General features: G+C 36.6%; 1 protein-coding gene across 1 annotated transcript in view; it reads right to left on the bottom strand.

Annotated features, from left to right (window-relative positions):
• Nucleotides 1-246: 246 nt before the first annotated feature.
• The window catches only part of plcd3a (phospholipase C, delta 3a), a 32,925-nt gene continuing 17,129 nt past the window's right edge, over nucleotides 247-16,042 (bottom strand). The window contains exons 6-15 of the mRNA XM_055191601.2: nucleotides 13,853-14,054; nucleotides 12,167-12,311; nucleotides 11,923-12,072; nucleotides 9,696-9,839; nucleotides 7,547-7,700; nucleotides 6,936-7,052; nucleotides 6,678-6,856; nucleotides 3,657-3,792; nucleotides 2,652-2,801; nucleotides 247-1,115 (exon numbers count right to left, since the gene is read on the bottom strand). Of these exons, the coding sequence (XP_055047576.2) occupies nucleotides 988-1,115; nucleotides 2,652-2,801; nucleotides 3,657-3,792; nucleotides 6,678-6,856; nucleotides 6,936-7,052; nucleotides 7,547-7,700; nucleotides 9,696-9,839; nucleotides 11,923-12,072; nucleotides 12,167-12,311; nucleotides 13,853-14,054 (1,505 nt within the window). The 3' untranslated portion in view covers nucleotides 247-987. The remainder of the gene's footprint in view (nucleotides 1,116-2,651; nucleotides 2,802-3,656; nucleotides 3,793-6,677; nucleotides 6,857-6,935; nucleotides 7,053-7,546; nucleotides 7,701-9,695; nucleotides 9,840-11,922; nucleotides 12,073-12,166; nucleotides 12,312-13,852; nucleotides 14,055-16,042) is intronic.

Here is a 16,042-nt window from a genome sequence, read left to right as displayed (position 1 = left end):
AGCACGCACACACAAATAATACTGTATGAGCAAGTAAGATCACAGAGTACGGTTTCTAAACTAAAAACATAAAATCTGCGATAAAAACATAGCAGTTAAAATATTAATGTGTGATACTATATTACATTATATATGCAATATATATCTTGTCTAGTTTAGCATAGTACAAAAGCAGACAAAACACAATTAAACTAAAACCTTACGGTTCTCTATAATGCTATAACTATGATGATTCAACAAACGTGATCATGAAATCTTAATCTATTTGTTGTAACAGTACAGGAATATCTAGAAAGGCATACAAAGCATCTAAGGATACTAAATATACACTGTACAATGCTTGCTTTTAGCATTAATGATAAAAACTTCTGTCTCAGACATAATGTGTTAAAAAGGTTAAAACACTAATTTCATCATTAGTCATACTTAAAACGATAAATGTTATTCTGATATATTCTTCTTCTTTTATAATGATGTTTATGGTGTTCAAATGAATCAAAACATCTATGCCATGTTTTTTCCTCTACATCACATTCTTACTGTTCCTGAAGGTCAGCACGTCATTAATTTTGTCCCAGGCCCTATACATCTAGCAGAGGCCCTAATGTAACAGTAGGTTAACATGTTCACAATTCTTATTTCAAGGCTCACAGAGACTCCATAGACATTTTGTCCTTTTTTTAAGACAAATAAAAATACTGACTTGTAAAGTAGCTTCAAACAATACTGACTTCATACTGTAAAACTTTTACACTCGACATTAACCAGTCCGTAACATGTCAGGTTTCAGATCAGATCAACAAATTGACAACGAATAGTGCTAATAAATCAGCAACTGATCTACAAACACTGAGTCGATTGTGTCTCAGTGGTCTCACAGGTGCTGCTGGTAGTTCCTTCATCTTAAGAGCCCAATTAATGGGTTTGTCCTTCAATAGGGTACCTCCAGAAATAACCAATCCAGGGAATCATGATGGAAGAACATCACTACTTGCCCAAACTCTCCGAAACGGATTTAATAGAAACTCCTCGACGTACAACCTTCACGTGGATGAAAAGGGTGGCAGGAGACAGACTGGAGCCGTCTGCTTTTAGCAGATGTACATGACGATAACCTGTTCAACACAGTGAATGTAAAGAGTTCAAAATTAGAAATGTGATGTTTAACTTCAAGCAACGGATGGGTGATTCTCACGAAACCATTGAAACACCACGGCACTAATGATTTTAGCTTTAAAATGTGTAATATAGTAACATTAAAAAGCATCAAAATTAACAAAATAATGTGTTCTACCTTGCACAATGTGTGATTTCAACATAAGAATTTATAATTGTAAATTTTATCTCATTTTCTGCTGAAATTCTCATTACCGCAATGTGTCCGGCTGTGTTTGAACATGCGTTATGTTGTAATTTAATCAAATTAACACAAAAATATTAAGAAAAAAAAATAAATTGATGTTTTGCTAGACTACTTTAGATGACAGAAAAAATATTTACTGAATATTCATGTATAATAATAATGAAGAAAAATTAGGAAAATGATGTGTCCATGCCTGATGTTCTCATCCTCCGCAACACTTTTTGAGAACAGTTTAAGCACACATACAGAATTTTAATAAAGTTTGATTTTGAGTGACCAAGCACATGGACCAGTTACTTCAAGATGGCTACCAGGTAAGATAATTTTTTTACAGTTAATTTGAAATATTGTCTTGTCAGAATGCTTACATGACATTTTGATTATCATTACCGCAACAGATGCTTATTTAATGTTAATTTAATTAATAGAAGCATAATACTTTGATTTTAAATGCATGTGCAGAATCTCCAAATTATGTTCTTTCAGGTTTGTCATGTCATTTTAAAATATGTCAGTGTTGATGTTTTCTGACTGTTGCAGTAATGAGATTTTTTAGGACTAATTTTTTAAATTATGTTACAAAAAGTGTTAAATGATAAGTAAAAGTTTTTAAATTAATGTTCCCATTTACTCCAGACTTTGTTTTTCAATGTCTGGTGGGAAAAAAAGTAAATTCAAGCAATTTTTACATTTTCATGCTTGACATTTTTAAAACCAAGTTTTCGTGAGAATCACCCGGTTATTGTATATGTTTGTTGTTGGGTTTGAATTAAATGCAAATTTGTAAAGCAATACAAAGCAACTAACAGATTGTGCCCAAATTACAGGCACAACTTCAAAAGTTACCCAGAATTAAATTTGCTTAAAAAAAATCACAAAGTTCAAATTTATGGCAATGCTGGCATTTAAAGACACATATAGTGTAAGGAGAAACTCTAATGTGTTGTTCTGTGGTCTTATGACTTTGTGTATTTGTAATGGCAGTCATTTTATACTAGCCATGCATTAGGAGGAGAATTGCCCTGCCGGGTTATATAACAAACTCTATTTTACCAAGCAAAATGCCATATGTAATAACTACTCTTCTGTCATGTTGCTTTTAATGATAAATGATAACCTCAGAGCAGGTAATAATGTCAGTGTTCTTTAAACATAAGCTGTATGCATTACAAGGAGATCACAAGAATAAGATTTCCATCTCCCTAAGCTCCCCAAGCTCTACAGATTCATACAAGACTTGAATAACAGCATTCCTTGTTTTTATATAAATCAATCTCGCTGAACACACCTATTCGTAGGCTGGTGAAGGGCAGAGTGAACTGGCCAATAAAATCGTTCTTGGCTGTGTGGTCGTGATCTTCCACCAAAAAGCGCACCAAGGCCAGTTCAGGCACCTGCAATTGAAAGCTCAGAGTGCAGTTCCAGCGTGGGTTGAAACCTGTAGGAGACACGCGCACCCACACAAAGTCAAAATCTCATCGGGCAATTTTGTGTGAACCTGCTCCGAATAAAAGCTGTTTGTACTTATTAAATGCAGAGAGCCATAGACAATATTACAAATGTTGAATTATACAAACATAACGTTTTTGGCAATGCTGTTTTTTTCAAAGTGACTTTAAAATGTTTATTTAATAAATAACTGTATACAAAAGCATGCCATTATATTTCAGTGCATCCACAGTCGTGCTTATGAATGCATTTACTTGACTTTAAATACCAACACGTCACTGTTTAATGTTTATATTAGATTAGAAACTATAAATACGGTCCAAGCCAATCCAAAAACCTAATAGACCGTATTGAGCCTGCCGCCATGTTGATACCAAAACAAAGCTTTGAGGGATGGACGTCCACAGGGTGCGTTTATATTGTTTTGTATCGGGATGCTGGTCATTTAGCCATCAAACACAGAAAATACATAATTTCACTCATTTCCACAGGACAAAGAATCTCAAAAAACAATGATTGACAAAATTAAAAGAGACATATGACCTAATTTGAGATGAGAATAGCACATTGTTTTGGATATTAGCCTGTTGGCTAACTGGTAATTTCTAATGTTGTAAGCATCAATATAGTGCTACAATAAATGACAACAACAACTAAGTGTACATCTGTTGTATGTCCCTTCTAATTTTAACAATCCATGTTTCCTGAATGTTTTATCCTGTGGAAATGTTTTAAATGACATATTTTCAATGTTTAAAGCGCACCCTCTGGACTTGTTTTGGAATCAATATGGCGGCGGGCTGAATAAAGACTATGGAATGTAGGTTGGTAACAACGGCCTTACCATTGTTGTCAATGCGCTGGGTTTTGGCACGAGCCTTATCGATGGAAACTCCATGGATCTCCACCCAGACCTGAGGGTCAACGATGGCGTTGGGTTTGTCAGTATTTATTTTGGGAAGCTGCTGGGCTGAAATCACCTGTAAAGACCCATAATAATAAACAATATATAGTAAAAAAGATTAATAATTTTATACTAAAATTATCTACTAGAGCTATTTAAGAATTTCAGAGTAGAGCTTAAGATTCTCTGCCCGAACCCGAGTCCGGACTCAACCTGACCCATTTTATTTATTTCCCGACACACCATCCTCGGGCCGGGTCGGGCTCTCAATAAAGCACGTCACATGTCATGTGCAACGTCCCGTCCATTCGCACTCTCGCATGCCTGACACATCACACCTGCTGTACTATTAGTTTAAGTGCAACATGGAGCTTGAAAAAGCAAGTTTGGAGGAAAATCAGAGGTATGGAAACTAGTGACAACATATGTGTTGCTTTGTCTCGTCTCGTGCATTAGATGCGTCTCGCTGCTCGCCTATGACAGCAAAAAAAAAAAAAATACGGGGTAAACAGACGCATAAAGCACATTTTTTATATTTTTCTACGCTTCCTCATTCGAAATTTCAGATCCATTTACGATCCATTCAATTATGTCTAAATAAACAACGCAGTTTACATGTTTCTTTCTTGTCGTATTATTCATTAAGATAATAATTAATAAATGAATGCACAATTATGAACTTGATAAATGTTATAGATATGTTTTACTATGCACAAAAAATGCCTTTCAACTTACATGTGCAAAATTCAGAATTAAATGAATGCGCTACAATTTGTACAAAAAGAGAGTCTGTAGTAGCCTACGTGCTTTAGCCATTAAATAAGCACATTTAGGTTCAAGTTTGTTAAGTTTTGTTCTGAAGAAAGATTTTCTTTATTTCGTTTAGTATTAATTATATCTTTATTTTGATACATTTTTCATCAACCAATTGCCTAAATGATCTAGCACAGCAGCACTTGTGTTAAAAAATCTGACGCTGTCCCTGGTTATAACAGCTCGCATATTAAAAATGGTCGGGTTTAAATCGGGCTCTGGCTCATAATTACAGTGAACATGTCGGGCCGGGCCAGGCTTGGACACAACGTGCTCGGGTAGAGTCGGGCTTGATTTGTTGGGCCCGATCTAAGCTCTATTTCAGAGTTATCCACATACACGCCTAAAAATAAAGATGCTACACAGGGCCATAGAGGAACCATTTTTTGCTGTATGGTTTGGTGTATGACTTATTAACACAGTTTAAGAGTAGGATTCCTCATGCTAAGCGTAGGCAAAGTTTTAAAAAAGCAGTTGGATGTATAAATGAGAATTTCTGTGAAAGTTTCGGAAATGAAAGATTCATTCGTTACAATCTTGCTTTATTTCTTTTTTGGACAATTTCACTGCAGGTAGTACAGCGGAAGTCCTTATGGAGTCAATGCAGTGCTTTAAGTGGGCCGGAACGCCACCGGTACTCAGTACCGCCACTTCCAAAAATAGCTCTTGAGGGTACCACCACCTCTCCGTGCGCCCAGAACGTGCTTTTAGCGTACCGGAACGCTCATTTGCACATCTGTTTAAAAATCAGAGGTTTAATTTAATCCTTTGGCTGCGCTGCGGCTTTTCAGAGCGCCCTTAATGTACGCCTTCTAATTCGTCCCTCCGAGAGCAGAGACTACATTACCCATACACCCTTGCGTTTACAAGTTAAAAGCGCATGCGTCGGTTAGTCAGTGCCAACGTGCTCTGGAGAGGTGTGTGTTTGTGTGTGAAATGCGCAACCATAGCTGCTCGGTTAAAATGAAAATACAATGAACACTTAATATGCCCTCCTTGTTTTAGACTCTGAGTAGTAAAAGAACACAGTCAGAACGCAATTTAACGCAAGCCTTATTCAATACCTGTTTGTAGGTACGTGATAATCTCCGCTGTCGCGGCTGTCACTTTGGTTCCCCTTGACGCAACTTCGGATTTCATCAGGCGATGTGCAGAAAACATTCTTGAAATTGTAATATACATTTAGTTTAATTGCTTAACTACAACTGAACGAAATTTCAATGAATTTGAACGACGTGCACAGTAGTTTTACCACCCGCAAAATGGAAAACAATGGGACAAAATAAATGACTTTCGAGTTTCAAATGGCCAGTATTTTGTTATTCTTGAACCCATAGACATGGTCTTCACGTCATTTTAAAGTTTTTTTCAAGCTCTTTCTATCTGAACAACTACACTAGTCAACATTTGAAGTGGATCAAAACCTTTTCTAAAAGTTATTTAAAACCAATACCCCAAACCTGTTCTTGTCTTAGGACAACTTTGATGAACCTTTTTGATATACTTCAAATGTTGACTAGTATAGTTTTAGCATTTAACCATGCTGAAAATTTTACCCACATATCTATGTTAGGCACATTTTATTTATGTTCAAAAGCTCTTTCTACAATAGCTATTTCTAATGGTATTTTTTCAAAATCCTTTTGCACATTTTATTTATGTTCAGTAGCTATTCTAGCTCAAGCAAATCCACAAACTTATAAAAGGATTTATTATTTTTTACAAGGTCTTCTGTTGACTGCTGAATATAAAACCCGAGTCGAGTCAGGAAAAAAAAACAATAGAGTACCGGCACCTCTTTTGGCCCACTTAAAGCACTGAGTCAATGGATATAGTTTGTTTAACCAGGGTTAAGATTAACATGAGATAAGCAGAAACAGCGTGTGTTGTGTGAGTTTTAACATCCGATAAACCTTTTCGTTTGGTTTCACAAAAGGCCCTTTGTAGTGGAAAAAGATTTTTGTAAGACTTTAAAAAGGTTGAAAGGAAATAGTTCTTTTAAAAACTTTAGGTAACCAAATATGGTTCCTCTATCACTGTGAAGAATGTTTGGTAGCATATTTATTTTCAAGAGTGTATTTAAAAAGCAGATGGGAGCCTGAACTATATTTGTGGCATTTTGGCCAGCTGAAACAACAGGTTGCTCACCCGTATAGTAAGCTGTGTTGGTATGTGTCCTGGCCCTCCACCTGTATTTTCAGGGTCAAAATTAGATTTGGGGTGACACATGAACTCAGGCTTTAGCATGTATCCACAGCGACCGTTGGGCAGAAAACGGCCCTGGTTCAGATCCATCTGCTCTCCTATTGTCTGGAAGTTCAGAGCCACTAAACAAAACAGTTTGAGAATCAAATTAAGTTTCTCTGCAGTGCAAATACAGAAATATCTGAATAATTAACGCCTTACCCATCTGACAGCCTGCGTTCCACATTTCCTGTGGGTTATAGTTGGAGGACTGTAGCCTTTGACCCGATGGATAAATCCTGCTCAACTGTCGGCTGTTGTGTCGAACAAACTGCTTTCCTACACGGATCAAGAACACGCACAATTAAACAATTAGGCACATGTAGTTCACAGGGACAGTTCAAGAAGATATTTTGATAAATTATGGTAAGCACACAGTTGATGGTACCCATAGTATTTGTTTTTTCCTACTATGGAAGTGAATGGATACCATCAACTGTGTGGTTACCATCATTTAGCAGAATATGTTCTTGAACTGTCTATTAATAACATTTTCTTTTGTGTTCAACAATCATACAGGTTTAAAACAACATGAGGAAATGATTGCAGAATTTTTGTGTGAACTATCCTTTTCAGGTCTTCTCATGCGTAATTCGTCTAACCAGTGTTGGTGAATAATTAACTAATATAGTAAACACAACTATATTTTTTACTACTAAAGCAGGCCAACTGCAAACACATGCATGCTTTTATTTTTTATGGCAGGGCAAGACTTAATTCTTAGAAGAACATCAAAGGAGTTCAGTAAACAAAGGAAGACTTGCTCATCCCACCTGATTCTTTGATCAGTTTGAGCGCCTCGTTCTCAGAAAAAGATGACATCTCACTAGTGGGACTCTGATTGGCTGCATCGAAACCCTGGAAGAGTACACTCTGACAGTACACCACCAAATCTGACAACTCAGGACTCAGTTTAGAGGTCACAGGCTGGGGAGGGAAATTATACATATAAGTGCATACTATACAATACACACAGATTTTGCATGCTAAATATGAATGCATTGAAATGTACTTCATTTCAGTGGTTCTGGATGCAGTATATATGCTAATGCATTCACCTGATAAATGAAGTAGTTATACAGTGGTTACTTTTTATTTAAAATTCTTTCTCAAGTGGCTCTTTGTGCATCCCTAACAAGTTTAATGTTCTTCCAGCCAGTGATTTCATTTTTACATAAGACTTTTAGTTAGAGATGAAATATAATCAATTTTTTTGAGAGAACCACGTAATAGACACAAATTAGGCATTTGCTTAAACATTTTAAACCCCGTTTTCAACCAATAATCTGGACTAGAGCTTAAAGGGGACATTTCATGAAAATCAGACTTTTTCCATGTTTAAAGGTGCCCTTCCTCTGGCGTTTTTATTGTTTTAGACTGTTGTCTGAGGTCTACTCATGATGTTTGCATGATTTTTACATCCAAAAACATCAAAAGCAATAAGTAATAGGCTATTTTGTACCCTGGTTTTGAGGCTGGTTAGAGAAGTGATCCGTTTTAATGGGCGGGCTGCATTGACGACTTGGAAGTAAACACCCACTGCTATTATTGGATAACAGTTTTTCGTTCTAACTAACTTTCAATTTAATCTCATGTGTAATCAGTTTAATGTCAAGTGAGTGTCTTAAGACACAGTGTCTTTCTTACACACGCATATTTTATCATAAACCCTTTTGACAAACCCTTATCGTAAACCCACGCACAAAAACACACACACAAACACACACACACACTCTCACACGTGTCTTTTATCGTAAACCCTTTCGATGCGCGTGTAGCAGCGCATGCATGCACACACACACACACACACACACACACACACACACACACGCGTCTTTTACACAAACCCTTTCGACACACGTGTAACGAACGCACAAACAAACACATGTCTTTTATCACATTCGATGCGTGTGCATCATGAATTCGCGTGAATCGCGTCCCTAAAGAGAACTCATAGTGACACAAAGTACTAAAGTGTTTTACTCGCACACACGCGTGCGTGTCTTTTATCATAAACCCTTTCAACGTGTGTGCAGCATGAATTCGCGTCCCTCCGAAGAGAAAACACCGGCCACTACAGTGACACAAAGTACTAAAGTGCTTTACTCACATAAGCTGCGCAATTCTGTCCGGATCCGCTTTTTAATCGCAGTCTCTCTTCAAATCCAGCGTTTTTCTGAACATCCAAATATGTAGCAACTGTTATGATTCCCTCGTTTAATAGGAATGATGTCTCTCGACGAAAAACAATGGCCCGATTACGGTACGGTTGACGTTTAGCCATCCTTGCTGTAACTTGTTATTAAAACTAACTCAACTACACGTAATATGTGGGCGCGGGCTCAAGTTGAAGAGCTCATGAATATTAATGACCTCGATCAGTTCCACGTCACACTGATAAGCTTTTTTAACTGACCTGATTTCTACGCTTATTTCTTTTCAGTGGCTAGAGCTGACAGAGGAGGCGAAAGTTAATTTTCACATTCACGACACAACACAAACACACATGGACCTAACACATATCAAAAAATACAAGTAAAAACGGTTTTATGTGGAAGGGCCTCTTTAAGTGGTATAATTGGGTCCCCAGGGCTTTTATAAACCTGGAAAATGTGAAAAAGATCTAGTTTTGGTAAACCATTTTCTGCAAGCATGTAAAAAAATAGGTAATTGAAATTTGGCTCTCCTTGTGATGTCAGAAGGGGATAATACTGGCAGAGATCAGCTCATTTGCATGTTAAAGGACACACCCAAAACTTTTGCTCACACATACAAAGTGGTATGTTTAACATGCTATAATAAAATATCTGTGGGGTATTTTGAGTTAGAACTTCACATATGTACTCTGGGGACACAAAAGATTTATTTGACATCTTAAAAAAGTCTTGTGAAATGTCCCCTTTAATACACATCAGAACTCACCTTCCCAGAATCCTTTCTGCCCTTTCTGCCCCCTCCAGCAGCTACTTCTTCATCCGAGCTAGATGTGAAGCTAGTACAGCTGTCAGTCTTTGTCAGATCACCACTCAACTTCTTCCCTTTAATCAGGATCCGCCCCATTAACTCCTAGAGTAAAAAGGGCAAAATGTGAGTTTTCATATATTAACATTTTAAATTAAACAATGCAGGAATATATGGGTTTGTTGGTAGCCTTATTTCTTTTAAGTTTAATTTATGCTAAGTTTATACATTTTCATAAAACTAGGCCCCCATCTCAGACTTTGAAAAAGACATAAAACAATTATTTACTTCAGCCGCTTGAATGTTGAAACACGACACCACCATAATAAAACACAAGCATATGATGATAAAGCAGAGCAAGAATGTTGGAGACAAAAGCTGACACAATAACTTTAAGCACTGTCATGTGATGTTGACTCAAAATCATTCATAGTAGTAAATGGCTACTCATTTCCTTGAAGTGTTTGAACACACTTCTGTACTTATTGTTGGAAGGATGTAGTGTTTTTTTTTACTTACAACCCTTAGAAAGTAAACAAAGTAGTTAGACAGACAGACAGGTTTACAAAACCAAACTTGATTTTCAGGGAATGCATGGAAGAGGTTTTGGATAAAAGCCTTTGGTTATCAATTTGAAATGAATGTTGTGTAATGTCTTAATGTTTGGTAAATCAATTAACGTCTGTGTAAAGTCCAATATTAAATGTGCCCTCAGTTTGTGATACCACAGAAACATGTGATATTAACCACCCAGACACATTTGAATAATTAAAAACCATTAAATAAATAAAAAAGTTTTCTAAATAAAAAAAAAAAACAGGCATGATTCTCTGCTCTCAAAGACTGGGGGTGTGTCCGCTGCCAGTGCTAAAAACCACGCCCACTTGCGGGAAAGCTGCCGTCTCTCTCAAATTTCAAATACCGCTACAACCTGAATGAATTCTCGCGACTGTGTTAGAGGTGGGGCCATGGTCGGTGGCTCCAGTGCATTATCGAGCCAGCATTTTGGCCCCGCCCCAATAATTCCGAACTATGAAATATGAAAAAACGGTGTAACTCCAGAATTAAGCACTACATATTTCAGTCTTTGTGTTTCAGCAATACATTTATAATGCTTTTAAAAACAGTTCTCTGAAATGACTTTACACAGACTTTAAAGCGTAACTAAACCCCTGTTCAGAGCCGGACTCCACCCACTGGCAATATTTGAAAAATGCGAGAAAAGTGGGCAGATCCCAACGGCACTAATAAAGCATCATTCTTACAGATCATTAACTAAAAAAAGTTGGTTTAGGGTTTAGTTACTCTTTAAAGGGTCAAAATATGTAAAAAAAAGTAAGCGTGAGCAATAAATCGTCTGAGATTCTCATGCGCATCTCATCATCAATTTCGTGATTAGTTAGTAGTAAATCGCCATCACCTGCTTTCAAGTGGTGCGGCATTTACTACACAGAGCCGTAGGTCAAATCACATACATTATCAGAGGCGATTTGTCCACGGTTATGAATGCAATTTTGCCTAGCTTCTCGGTGAACTAAGGCTCTGTGTAGTAAATGCCGCTCCATTTGAAAGCAGGTGAAGGTGATTTACTATTAATCACGAAAAAGGCTTTACTGATGAGATACGCATGAGAATCGCAGGTGATTTATCGCCCACCCCTAGTAAAAAGTCATGGTTTATACAAAAGGCCAAGTCCAGTGCAGTGACGCGATAAGCATCTGGTCTGAACTTAACTTCCGGTTTCTGTTTGTTTAATGGTCTGACTAGTTGCTGAAACTGAACTCTTAAACAATTACCTCGTCGAAAATAACAAATGTTTTGGGTTCCTATGTAATCTACGTGTTGTTTATTTTGCTTCCTAATAAATGACTTTAAAAGGACTTTGTTGTTATTTATTCTTCAAGGAGTTTAGGGAAGTTACGCGGGGGCCACGAAAGCCACTTGTTTATGTTGTTATTGCTGAAACTATCTATAGTGGGACACAATACCCGGTGCTGCATGTTTTGCACATTTTGGCAACTTTGGTCATCTGGGTAGTTTGTGCTTACGTATTTATGCACAGTGTACTATGGTAATTTGCTGTTTTAAGTATATCAATGTAGGTAAGGTTACAGGGAGAACATGCAAAACATTAAGCAAAGAAAAGGTAAAGGAGATATGTTATTTGTTAAAAATAAAAGTGTGTAACCTCAGGTGAAGGCAGATGTTGTAGTTGATCATTTAGTGGCTTTGTAAGAAGCTTTTTGCCCAGAATGGAGTGAAGATGCTGGGCCATGACCACCTGTTGCTCCACGGAGCAGTGATTCTCCACAGACAAAATCAGAGGGTACGGAGACGTCTGTAGATAAAGGAAGAAGTTATTGATCACTAATATTATATTGATCACAGTGTAGTATAATATAAAAGTTATAAAAGGCTTTATGTGTCTATACCTTGAAGGCATACTGTGCGATGGTCTCAATTACTTCCTTAAAGGGTATTTTAGAGGTCAGCGTGTGACCATGGAAGATCATGGGTTCTCCTTTATCACCGTCCCAGCAGTCCAGCTCAACACATCGACAGCCTTGAATCAGAGCCCTAAAGACACCAACACAATAGCTTTCAATAAGTTGTATTAATTTAAAAGAGTTATTTGCAAAAAGGTTTTTCATATTTCTATGGTTCTGCTAAGCAGACTGGGAGTACAGCGCTAAAGCAGTTCATTGGTGTAGGTCAATTCTGTCATCATTTACTCACCCTTAAAGGAATACTCCATTTTCTTAAAAAAAATCCAGATAATTTACTCACCACCATGTCATCCAAAATGTTGATGTCTTTCTTTGTTCAGTCGAAAAGAAATTATGTTTTTTGAGAAGATTTTTCTAATTTTAGTGGACTTTAATGGACCCCAACACGTAACAGTTTTAATGCATTTTAAAATTGCAGTTTCAAAGGACTCTAAACAATACCAAAGGAGGCATAAGGGTCTTATCTAGTGAAACGATTGTCATTTTTGGCAAGAAAAATAGAAAATATGCACTTTTAAACCACAACTTCTCGTCTTCCTCCGGCTGTGTGATGCACGTAATTGAGTAATGTCGTCGAAAGGTCACGTGTTACATGAATAAAAACAATAAACTGACACAAAGACATTAATTAGTATCATTCCACATACAACAACGTCGACGGTCCTCTATCTCCACACTTGTAAACACTGGGGCGTAGTTTCGCATACGTCATCTGTGACCTTTTGACGTATTATGTGAGGTCGCGCTGGTGCGTCACAGGACCAGAGGAAGACAAAAAGTTGTTGTTTGAAAGTGCTTTTTTTCCCGTTTTTGTCTGTGGAGAATCACTGCTCCGTGGAGCAACAGGTGGTCATGGCCCAGCATCTTCACTCCATTCTGGGCAAAAAGTCCTTTGAAACTGCCATTTTAAACTGCATTAAAACTGTTAAGTGTTGGGGTCCATTAAAGTCCATTAAAATGAGAAAAATCCTGGAATGTTTTCCTCAAAAAACATAATTTCTTTTTGATTGAACAAAGAAAGACATCAACATTTTGGATGACATGGTGGTGAGTAAATTATCTGGATTTTTTTTAAGAAAATGGACTAATCCTTTAAGTTGTTACAAACCTGTATACATGTATTTGTTCTGCTGAACATAAAGGAAGATATTTTGAGCAATGTTTGTAACCAAACAATTTTTGAGCTTCCATAGCATTTTTCCGTCCCACTATGAAAGCCAATGGTGCTCCTGTTTCCTGCTTGATTACAAATATCTTCCTTTTGTATTCAGCAAAACAAAGAAATTTATACAGGTTTGTAACAACTTGAGGGTGATTAAAATGATGACTGCATTAAGATTTTTGGCTAAACTATCCCTTTAATCCACCTGGTGAGCATGTGGTACATAGTGCATAGAGACTTATGGCATAGTTGCCAATAGTCAGTACACTAAATCACTAAAAACTACACTAATTACAAACATCTCAGAAAAAAAAACTTGTAATGTAAACCAATTCCATCAGAGCCTAAAGTGCTTACTGTATACGTTAATATAATAAATTATGCTAATAATATCCTGACACAGACCTGTGTTGTGCTGAAAGCATTGCACTGGTGTGTGTTTTTTGTACCTGATATAAGGCTCTGTGCTGCTGGTGCTGGTCACTTGATCTTTGGTGAGGTATGTGTTATGAGAAGAAGAGATGTAGTAGTGACTTAGGGGTCTGCTCATGTCTTGATACACACCCACGTGATCAGGGTTTAGGACGTCGTTTTCTTTTGACAGCATGTACATGGTGAAACCGTTCTGAGTCATGAACAGATTCTTCTGGGCTGAGGGTGAGATAGTCAAACAGCTGAACACTAATGAATTACTGTTAATAGTTGCAACAACTGATAAGAATAACCAATGTGTAATGTCTTAGCTATTTGATAATGACACTGAGCTATGCTCTCACATTATAGCTGCTAATCGAGTTTGCGGATGGGTGTGACTTTACAATTTAGCGTTAGAACTGCTCCCCAGCCATTTATTTACTAACACATTTGATAATTTGTTGGTAATTGTTTCTTTTTACACTATTAACTTATCAGATTTGTGGTTTTGAACATTTTGGGAGAGGAAATGGAATTAAATATTCTTCAAATTACATCAGCTCTGAAATATCATAGAAAACTGTCAAATATTTCATATATACGTGACAATGAACAACAAAACCAGCCGTAAGAGTCAGTTTCTTTAATTCATTCCCTGAAATTAAATGATTTTTATAAAACGGTTAGTTCCAATCCTTGATTCCGATTGGTCAACAGGCGTGCCCCACCCACGATAAAACACTGCCATGACCGCCCCACCCAACGGCTCCACTCAACATCACTGCGCCCTTAGCAACACATAAACATATAATGAGACAAACTTTGAGAACAGTTTGTTGTTTTTATTTGAGCTTTCATGTTGTTGTTCGCAGTCAGGGACTATTTTTTCTAGCGTAAGGAATGCTTTTATTGATTTAACTTCATGAAAGTTGCACTATTGTTTTTTTACTTTAATATTGTGTGGTAAACGTTTTATAAAAGCAATAAGGTACTCGAGGCAAGTGCTGTTTCGTGAATAAGTAACGGCTTATTCACGATACAGCACAGCCTCTCGTACCTTATTGCTTACATACATCACATGAAAGCTGAATAAATACATTTTCATTGATGTGGTTTGTTAGGATGGGACAATATTTGGTTATGTGAAAATCTGGAATCTGAGGGTGTGAAAAAATCAATTAAATTAAATTTGCTTAAATTAAGTCCTTAGCAACTCATATTACTAATGATAAATATATTTATTTTAAATATATTTATTTACAGTAGGAAATTTGCAAAATATCTTTATAGCTAAAAATCTCACAATATGATCTTTACTTAATATCCTAATAATTTTTGGCATTAAAAACAGATAATTTTGACCCATACAATGTATTTTGGGCTATTAATACACCCATGCTATGATCCAGGTCCAGGGTCACTTATAATACCCTTTAATATAACCTATCATTGCTATAATATTGCTGTTACACACACATTTTGCTTACTGTAAAAAATATTATTTATACCATCTAACAACTTTATTTCTGACATAAACATGCATTTTGTGTGAAGCAGCTTTAAAACAATATGCATTGTGAAAAGTGCAATAGAAATCAATTTAAACTGAATTAAATGTTTTAAAATAAAGGCCACCTTCCTTTATTTCTTGTTTTTTTTTTTTAAATAACCAAGTATTTAAAAATTATTATTTAGTTATTATATAATAAAAAAATGTGGTATTATTATTATGCATAATCTTTTGTAGGCTATATTTCTATTAAAATTTTTATAAAATTTATTACAACTTTTTGATTGCTGGAGGTCTCTATTAAGGGTTACACAATGAGACAAGAGTTGACATTTAGAGCTATTAAATTCATGTAGATAGCACAGCTCACCTAAATAATGCTGTGTATACACCAAAAGCAAGGCATCGCGTTCCTCGCTCTAGATTACTCGCGGGATTTTACGTTGTGTCAATTTTTTACCTGAATTGAATATTTTCAACTTGTGCGAAGATGCATTGAGGCGAATAGTGCATGTTTTGGTTCAATCGCACCATTCCAATTCGCGTCATTCGCATCGGCCCATGCGAGTTAGCGTCTATTCACGTCTTTGCATTGACTTTATATAAAATCTACTCATGCAAATCGTTGAATTTGCGTTTGGTGTGTACCCCCATAAGTCATTAAAATATTTAATTTGCTTTTCTTTTCTATAGCTACTAAACCTCATTGTGTCCA

The sequence above is a fragment of the Misgurnus anguillicaudatus genome, chromosome 19 (assembly GCF_027580225.2).
Source record: "Misgurnus anguillicaudatus chromosome 19, ASM2758022v2, whole genome shotgun sequence".
Taxonomy (NCBI): domain Eukaryota; kingdom Metazoa; phylum Chordata; class Actinopteri; order Cypriniformes; family Cobitidae; genus Misgurnus; species Misgurnus anguillicaudatus.
This window is presented reverse-complemented; position numbering and strand designations above follow the sequence as displayed.